The 9,402-nt window shown below is 44.8% G+C and overlaps 1 protein-coding gene across 1 annotated transcript; it reads right to left on the bottom strand.

Annotated features, from left to right (window-relative positions):
- Nucleotides 1-282: 282 nt before the first annotated feature.
- LOC128418547 (sulfotransferase 2B1-like) lies at nt 283-8,359 on the bottom strand. Its single transcript, XM_053398308.1, has 6 exons — nt 8,156-8,359; nt 6,219-6,427; nt 4,656-4,782; nt 3,446-3,540; nt 1,411-1,591; nt 283-696 (listed from the first exon to the last, which is right to left on the bottom strand). Exons 1-6 carry the CDS (start codon nt 8,283-8,285, stop codon nt 560-562), a joined length of 879 nt encoding a protein of 292 aa, XP_053254283.1. The 5' UTR covers nt 8,286-8,359; the 3' UTR covers nt 283-559.
- Between the last annotated feature and the right edge of the window lie 1,043 nt (nt 8,360-9,402).

The following is a 9,402-nucleotide window of genomic DNA, read 5'->3' as shown; positions in this document are numbered from 1 at the left end:
ACCCTGACAACAGGGATTCAGTAGGAGATATCTCTGCCACCTTTTAAACACTAGTTGAAAACTTCTCTTTTGTTCCAGGCCAGTGCAGGCCATTAAGGGTAAATTTATTCATTTTACTCTGCTCTTTAACATTCAAAGAGGAACTTTTATAAGAGCAGTTCGGTCATTTAAGAAAAGAACAAAATAGGGAAGGCATCTGAGGATGTGCCGTCATACTGGAAGGTGCCGGGCATGTTATAATGGAAGAACACAATCATCTCGTGAAACTTCTGTGGACATCCTATTTTGAGGAGTGTGAAGAGTCCTTTTTGGCTGACAAGGTTGAAGGCCTTCATCAGATCTATGAAGGAGATGTTCAAGGGGCGTCTCGATCTCAGCATTTCTCCTGCAGCTGCTGCAGAAGGACCTCCAAGCTCTAAAGGCACTTTGTGATTTGGTCAAAAAATAAAGAACAACTGTTCCATTCCTGGTCAGGTATGTTTATTTAGCGCAGTGGTAGCAGAAAATAGCCAAACCATATGATACATAAGAATGTGGTTCTTAGGAGGAGGAGAGGTTCTTAGCAGGAGCAACAATCTCGGACTCTTTGGTCCCATGGGAAGGTCATATTCACGCCATGCATGTTCTCCTGATAGGCATCATCAAAGCGTTCACTCTGCGCCACTGTCAGGTGGTTCTTCCAGTCCCCGGAGATCCCTAGAACAACACAAGAGCAAGTGGAAACCACAAAGAAGTTTGCATGAAATTACTTCTGCTCAAATTATCACTTTTCTTTCTCATGCTCAGACATGTGGCAGCTCCCTCAGATGGCTGATGTTATGGAAGTAAACACATGCCCCCTAGCCTTTTGCTCTGAGCCCATCCCCAGCCATTCCCTCCCTCCTGATCTGGCTTTCCAGCAGCACTAATGCATGCATGTTGGATACCTGGACCAGCTGGGTATCTCATCCAGCCATGCTTTCTTATTGCACCTCAGAGATCTCCATGAACTGTGTGTCTGTTGCTCTGCCTGCTGAATTTCTGCTTGCTTTCCAAATCGATGTGAAAGGCACAGAATCTGCCAAATCTTGCATTGACAACCCTGAGGCAACTACTGTGTCTTGATGGCCTGGAGAATCTGCAACCTACTTTCAGGCACCCCCAGAATTATCCAGGCCTCAAAATCTTACAGGCATAACCTTGTTCTCAGAACATTTCTTGTTTTGATTGGGGCATCCATGCAACAAAGCTAGACATAGGTGAGATGTTGCACAGAGAGAACACGATATCAGGCAAACTGTCCCCACTTTCTGGCCTAGTTGTGGATTGGCTTTTTCTGTGAGGCAATAGACATTCACAGAAAAAGAAAAAGGTTCTTCACCCCTGGCATGCAGCATTATGGCCTTATTCCTTGGCGTCCAATGTTTTTACCTTTCCTCATGAACTTTGCTTTTGTTTGATCAAAAATGCTCTCTGGTATTAAAGAAAAGTTGGACATCTTGTTGTCCTTCATCTTCTGGAAGGAGGCGTTTTCCACCACAGACTCAATTTGTTGGCTGTTTAGCTCCTTGCCAAGAAAATGACAGATCTTCTGCACGCTGCCTCGAAGGTCCTGCAGAAAGCAAAAGCAAATGGCTGTGAATCCTCATGTGATGTAGAGAGCTTGCCCTTGATCAAGAGGCACACAGAGGTGTATGTGATTTGGGCAAGATAGATGCCATGAGGATGTGGAATTCACTGCTATCACTGTGCAGAACCCCTCCTGTCTCCAGCTGCTCCTCAGCCATCACAGCACCCAGGAGTCATCAGAGTCAGCAAGAGGCATTGCATTCAAGGCAGAAAAGCAGGTTATTGTCTTACTAAATGGTGCTGAATTTTTCAGCATTCCATTTCCCAAAAAAGAGGGCTGCTAAAAAGTTGTAACATGACTTTCCTCATTCCTATGTGGTCTTACCAAACTAAATGTTGTCCAATCACAAAAATAGTAGATTTGAAATCCTCACACCCAAAAACCTGCTTTTAAGGCACCTCACTGAATAAATTTGCAAAAATTTAGTTTTCACATCCCTGAAATGACACAACCTATTGACATACCTGCTCCAATGCAGAAGAAAGGAAGGGCACTCTGTGCATGATATGAGGCTCTTTGCCTTTAAATCCTGAAGGAGCACCTTCACCCCCATGGTTCAGCCCAGACACTGAGATCTAACACCAAGGACCTTCTGGAGGTTCCCTCACTGTGAGAAGTCCACTCACCTTTTCCAGTGGGCAGATTTGCAGCCAGGCATCCTGACCACTGCAGTGATCTGGCGGGGGCAGAGATTAACAACCCCCTAGTGCCATCCTGGCTGCGTCACCAGCGTTGGGTGGGGCCATGCCCAGGGTTGCCCAGCTGTCCAATCAGTGCCAGTTGGGGGTGTGGCCATGGGTAATTTAATCTGTGGCACAGCCAGGTGGCCCTCCTCCCTCGTCCTTTGCCAGATCTCCCAACCCACCTGCCTTCTTTTTTATGCTTTGCTATGACATGACCTTGCTATGGACAAATGTCAGCTGCCATATTGTTGGGGTCGGGTAGGGTTTTTTTTCACTTGGCAAATTGGCACCAGCCATTTGGTTTTTGCCTACCTTGTAGCAATCGTCACAACTTTGTGAGGTTAGGCATTGGGTAAGCCTTTGTTTGGATGGAGGGGAAGTTGTAGTCTCCGCCTGCTCCTCCTCATTAAGGGTATCCTGTTAAAGGGATCCGGGGTTGTGGATCCTGCCCGATGCCCAGACATAGGCTAGGGCCATGCCACAACCCCAGCAGGGACCCCTTGGGGTGCCCCTACTTGATGTAAGTCATAGGGCTCCTCCTATTGGTGGTTTGCCCTTAGATGGACTCCCTGCAGATGGGCGGGAGTTGAGCGTCACCCAGTGCCTAAACCAAACCGCTCACATCTGTAACCAATAAAGTTGTGGCCTATTTGAACCCATAAGCCTAAATACTTTTGTCCGTGTGTTTATTACCCACTAGGGAACTGCAAGTCACTGGGCCTTGGCACGCAAGTGAAACTACAGGGTACCAGGCAAAGGACCTTCTTGGTAGTGGCCTCACCCTGTGGAACACCCTCCCATCAGATATTGAGGAGATGAGTAACTATGTAAACTTTAGAAGACATCTGAAGGCAGCCCTGTATAGGGAAGCTTTTTAAGCTTTAATGTTTTATTCTGTCTTTATATATGCTGGCAGCTGCCCAGAGTGGCTGAAGCAAGCCGCCCATTTGAATGGGTACAATATTATTCTTATTACTATTCTTATTTTCTTCATAACTCTTGTAGGGGTAGCAAGGAGTTTTGCACTTCCTCAGTCTGGCCAATAGTACCAGAATCTTTGAAAACAAAAAATTGGCAACTTCATGCATGAATGATGTCAGAGTTGGGCCCGTAACCTGGTAGTGCATGAACACAGGCAAGCTTGGACCTGTACCTGCTGCAGTTCTTCATAGGTGATGAAGAAGATGTTGGCTCTCTCCTTCATCTCCACCCAGCCTTTCACATGGTCAAACCAGGAACCATAACCCACTGGAAGAGCAAAGAGGAAGCAATGGTGAAATGTAAAGAGTTGTGCGGGGAAGAAGAAGAGTTTGGATTTGATATCCCGCTTTATCACTACCCTAAGGAGTCTCAAAGCGGCTAACAGTTTCCTTTCCCTTTCTCCCCCACACAAACACTCTGTGAGGTGAGTGAGGCTGAGAGACTTCAGAGAAGAGTGACTTGCCCAAGGTCACCCAGCAGCTGCATGTGGAGGAGCGGAGACGCGAACCCAGTTCACCAGATTACAAGACTACCGCTCTTAACCACTACACCACACTGGGTCTCACTGGGAAGGGAGAGAATGCCATTGTAGACGTAGAAAAAACACCAGTCAGCATAGGTGCCAGCTCCTGGGGGCTGGGGGCCCTTTCCAAGGCTAAACATATCCAACTCCCTCAACTGTTCCTCATAAGGTTTGGTTTCCAGACCCTTGATCATGCTGGTCAAGATCCTCTACACACATCCCAGCTTGTCAATATCCTTCTTAAATTGTGGTGCCCAGAACTGGACACAGTATTCCAGGTGTGGTCTGACCAAGGCAGAAGACAGTGAGACTATGACTTCTCTTGATCTGGGCACTATACTTCTGTTGATGCAGCCTAGAATAGCTAGGTGGGGTTTATTCAAGTTGGCCTGTCAGGGACTTAGAATGACTGCATTGTCCCTCAAAAACAAAATAAGTAACAGAAAACATTGACTCTGGCATATGTCCAGCACCACCTAGTGACTGATCTGTGTAGTGACATTATCCACACAGGGGAGAAGTAAAGGTTTGAATGCAGCTTTCTCTGTTAAGGTTTGTTTGTTTTTGTCTCTGCCACCAGTGAATGTCTATTATCATCCACAACACTGAATGTGAGGTTCCACTCTATTCTCATGTTGGTGCCAGTCTTACCCATTTGTTAAGGACATTTATTAATTTGCTTAAAAAGAAAATGACTAAAATAGGACTTTCACCCATTTCTTCTCTTCTCCATGTATCCAACTGCAAATTATACTTCTCTGTCAAGGCTGTTCCATGAGCTAAGAAGAGAGCCTTTCTGGTAGCGGACATTGTGCTGAATCACAGCAAAGGAGACTGGCTGATTTGCCTCCTTCCATACCTTCCCCACTCAGGAAACTCTCCATGAACTCTTCCACAGTTTCTAGATCATTGCAATCTTTAAGGCCTTTCCTGAAGTAGTAGGTTGAAACCATCACATCTCTGGGGTTACGCAGTGTACAGACTATCTGTAACAGATACAGGACCACATTTAGGGAGAGCAGCCATCTCGGCTCTAACATTAGGCAGAGTGTGGCAGCTGACTACTGCCCCATGAAAGGGTAACAAATTGTTATTTAATTTACTGTTACTGAATGTATCCAGTGTGACATCTACTCAGAGTGGAGCCACTGAAAATAATGGGCATAACTAACATAGGACCATTAATTTCAAATGGTCTACTCCAGGCACGTCCAACTGGATGTCTGTGGTAGATCACTGTTAGATCACTGGCACCCCCCAAAAGAAGCTCAAGAACTTTGGCTCCCCTAAAAAAAGCTCAACATTTTAACATTCTAGCCCAAAAAACAGTGCTTTCCTCCTCCAAAAAGGGGGATTAGTCTCTTGAAAACTCTCCAAAACAGGAGAGGACAATGATGTGGGCAAAATAACAACCCCCTTCCTTTGGGACACAATGAAAGCGGTCACCAGAGGAGCCTGCATAAATTGGTAAATTAGAACAAGACATTATGACTCTCTCATCACACTACAAACAAACAGGAGCAAAAAAAAAACCCCATCTTAAATTCATGGAACAAAAAAGAAGGGGAATTGACTGTCTAGAAATCAATGATAAAACAACCATTTTACGAATATGGAGGGAAGGACTCCAGACTATTAGCAAACAGGAACAAAATCCCTCAAAACTAGAATACACTGTGTCACTAAAAACTGTAACAGCCTTACTAGAAAAGTTAACCAATAAACTGAAACTAACACGGGAATCAATAGAAGAGGACACCTTCACCTCAGTGTGGCTCCCCTTTATCACATACACAGCCCAACAAGATAACAACAAGAATCCACCAACAGCATAAGAATCACTCTGGTTTACCTGACCCAACAAGCACTCCCCCTCCCCTCACAAATGCAAACAAACCGCACTGCAGCCACCCACAGACAATTAACCCCACCCTGACCCCCCATACCTCTCACTACCAAGGAAATGCAATAAATGAATAGAAAGAGAACCTTCCCAGTTGATGCTGACACAAATCTGTACACGTACACTATACAAAAAATATAAGCCTCACCACACCACCAAGAAATAAATAAAATCATGCCATTTTTTTTTAAATGGTCATTCAAGCTTTGCTCTTTAAATACTTTTAATTTGTGAGATAAATAATCCATAAAGCGTCGCATAATAAAGCCTGACATGGAAACAGGAGAAGCCTGCAGTGAGGACCTGGGCTGACCATGCATGTGGACCATGACCAATTCAAGTTCTCCCGCAATCGGGCAACTGCTAAGGAGCTTTCCAATATTCCTCCCCATTCTCTAGTACAAAAATGGCATCCTCCTGTAAACAGGCTGTGTCAAGTGTTGCAGAATCCCTCACATCTGTGTGTCAGAAAGACAGGAGCCAAAGACAGGCTTGATGTGTCCATTGTTCCTCTCTTACCTTGGCCTTGGAGTGGAGGAAGGACTTGGGGAAAAGCTGGAATGCCAGGTGAGTATTCAGGATCCTTGGGGAAGGATTTTTCAAGGCAATCTGCAAATGATCATCCATCTCAATCCAGGGTGCCCTTTCCCACAGTGGTACCTTCTGAACCCATGTGGGGTCCCCTTGACTCTGGATTAAGCCCAAGATCTCCACCATCCAATGAGTACCTAAGAGGAAATCCACCAGTCACAGTCTTCTTCTGTAAAACCACTTGTGCATTAATGTCTCTCCCTTGTGAAATCAATTAGACGATCACAAGAAATGGAATGGATCTTTGTCCACAGCTAGCTACTTAGCACCTTCCTGTGCGACAAGATTCCCAAAAATCAGGAATGGTATAACATGCTGAAGTTGATGATATTATTTTGCTGAGTGTGGTGCAAATGAGAACAGAAGAGCAGCCTGCTGGATCAGACCAGTGGCCCATCGAGTCTGGCATCCTGTTTCTCCCAGATGCAAGTGGGAAACCAGGGAGCAAAACATGAGCACAAGAGCCTTCTCCCCTCCTTTGGTTTCCAGCCAGGAGTCCAAACAATTTTGTCCTAAGAACGACTGTGCAAAGAGAAGGTGGGCGATGTTCTGGAAGGCGGGTGCTGACTTAAGTTGCCCAGATAAGTGTGAGAAAGAGGGGTGGGCACAAGGTAGACTGTGGTCCGTTTCCAGACTATTGGCCTTTGTCAATGGGACTATGTGATGTTTTCTGAAAAACCCACAAATAATTTTGGACAATTTAAACAAGTATATTTCTATTAAATAAGTTTGAACATTCCAGTTCCCTTTGACATAGGTCTCTTCTACCTTCATTGTTAAGGTATCCCAAGAATGCAAGTTTGTCATGGTGACCTCCATTTTCGTAGGCAGCTACGTAGGAATCAGGGCTGTTTTAAAGACAAACTGTCTGCGATTTTTGAGTACAAAGCATGAGCTGCTGCAACACACCTGTCCTTTTTGTACAAGTGTGCACACATCATCATCATTTTATTATTTATACTCCACCCATCTGGCTGAGTTTCCCCAACCACTCTGGGCAGCTTTATCTAAAAATATAATGAAAACAAGCATTAAAAACCTTCTGATACAGGGCTACCTTGAGATGTCTTCTAAAAGTTGTGTAGTTATTTATCTCCTTGACATCTGATGGGTGTTCCACAGAGTGGGTGCCACTGCCAAGAAGGCCCTCTGCCTAGTTCCCTGTAACTTCGCTTCTTGCAGTGCGGGAACCATCAGAAGGCCCTTGGAGCTGGACCTCAATGTCCAGGCTGAATGATGGGGGTGGAGATGCTCCTTCATGTTTTGTTTAGTTGCTTAGAGTTGCATTCCATGGCATTTAGATGCCTACACAGAGTGGGGGGGGGACCCTCAGAACTGAAAGTTTGACATCTAGAGTAAGGTTACCAGACATCCCCGTTTCCTGGGGACAGTCCCCGGATTTACAAATCAGTCCCCATAGAAAATCCACTGAATTTTAAAAGTGTCCCCGGATTCAAATCTGGTAACCTTAATCTAGAGTGAAGAGGGATCTACCTACATATCTCTCTGAGTTTAATGTGTGGCTGAATCTCACTGCAGTGATAAATCTGGCTAGAAAATTTCTCTTTTTGAAGCTCAAGTTCAATTATCTTTTGCAGTGAAATTTCCAGGCACAAATGTGTCATGTATAGTTCTGTATTTTTATTATTCCCCACCCCTGTTCTTTTCTTAATCTGAGATAACTTTTCTTTGTCCTGACTTTCATGGAGCATCACAGTTGTAAAGTATCGAAAGAGCGTGGGGGAGGGGATATTCTTTGTTAGCTTCATATTTAAAGTTAGTGATGTAATAAATATTATCATCCAAAGTGGTACCTCACTAAGCCAACTAAATCGAGAGTCTATTTACTTAATCGCACAACTGACCTGACTTGGGGTAAGCTACGACCACAGTATCATCATCCAGCAGTTGGAATTCGTTTTCTACATAGCTGAGTGTTTCCACTGAGTGGACCAGTGGAGTAAAAAGGATTTCCTTGTATTTGAAAAAAGCCATCGATGATACACTGAAAAACTGAAGATGAGAGAAAGGAGGTTATAATGCCACATCCTTAGTAATTTTCAGGTAGCGACAGTTTTAGAGCCCAACTCTGGGGATAGCTGGGAAGCAGGAGGAAGGGGAGAGTTCGGGAGGTGGCGATGGGTCAAGAATGGATGTTCAAGTGGTGCCACCAGGCTGGGTGGGTGGGAAATCCAAGGAACTCAGTTCTGAATGCATATCATATTAGCCTTTCAAATCTCAATAAGCTCATGGGCACAAATTAGATGCACAATTAACTCAAATCTCCATCACCTCCATTAGGAAACAGGCCCCATTCACATCCTCTAAATCAGGCATGCCCAACTGGTCAATTGCGATCTACTGGCCGATCAATTTTTGGCTCCCCCAAAAAAGCTCATCAACAGCTTTGGGTCTTCCTCCAACTTTCGTCAATTCAATGGGTAGATCACTGCCAGGTTTTTTTGATAGTGGAAGTAGATAGCAGTCTCTTGGGAGTTGGACATGCCTGCCTTAGATTACTATGCATCAACGGAAGGAAAATCGCTTTAAACAAAGAAGAGAATGCAGCACCATAGTCAGTCACACCTGCCTAAAGCAAGGCACACACCGCTCCATACACACACATGCATAACTGCTTATGAACCTACTCGCACACTGTGGCTTTGGAATTAGAATTTAGAAGACAGCAAAAACATACATTAACTTTTTGTCTAGCTACAACATGGCAGGCTTAGAATCTGCATCAGGACCTCCAAATAAGAAGTTAAAAAAAACGGGGCTTTTGTACACCAGAGGGCACACGTTTGGTTCTTTGGGGCATCCACAATCTCCTACCCTTATGGACCCCAAAGATCCACCGCCACCACGTACCATAGAATTCTACCTGTACTTAAATGCATGCAAGATAAAACCCAGTTAAAACAATTAAAATTAATTAAAGCGGTTAAAAACTTTAGATAGCTGGGGCCATGATAACAACACCGAAACCAGCATACCCCAACCCAAAGGTCTATTCAGCCAGCTCAGCTTCCAAAGCTACAGTCAGTCAGTCAGTCAGTCAGTCAGGACCCACAGACAAGATGGTATTCAAGGTGCTGAACAGCCTCCGTCT

The sequence above is a fragment of the Podarcis raffonei genome, chromosome 8 (genome assembly GCF_027172205.1).
Source record: "Podarcis raffonei isolate rPodRaf1 chromosome 8, rPodRaf1.pri, whole genome shotgun sequence".
NCBI classification, from domain to species: Eukaryota; Metazoa; Chordata; class Lepidosauria; order Squamata; family Lacertidae; genus Podarcis; species Podarcis raffonei.
Note: the sequence above shows the minus strand (reverse complement) of the source record. Positions and strands in the feature narration are given on the sequence as shown.

Excerpts from the sequence above, each read along its gene's own strand:
- LOC128418547 (XM_053398308.1), bottom strand. The coding sequence starts at position 8,285 with ATGGCTTTTTTCAAATACAAGGAAATCCTTTTTACTCCACTGGTCCAC. Across the intron at positions 6,428-8,155 it reads CGTAGCTTACCCCAAGTCAG|GTACTCATTGGATGGTGGAG; the intron begins GTCAGTTGTGCG and ends ATTTCCTCTTAG. Across the intron at positions 3,541-4,655 it reads GAGTTTCCTGAGTGGGGAAG|TGGGTTATGGTTCCTGGTTT; the intron begins GTATGGAAGGAG and ends TTGCTCTTCCAG.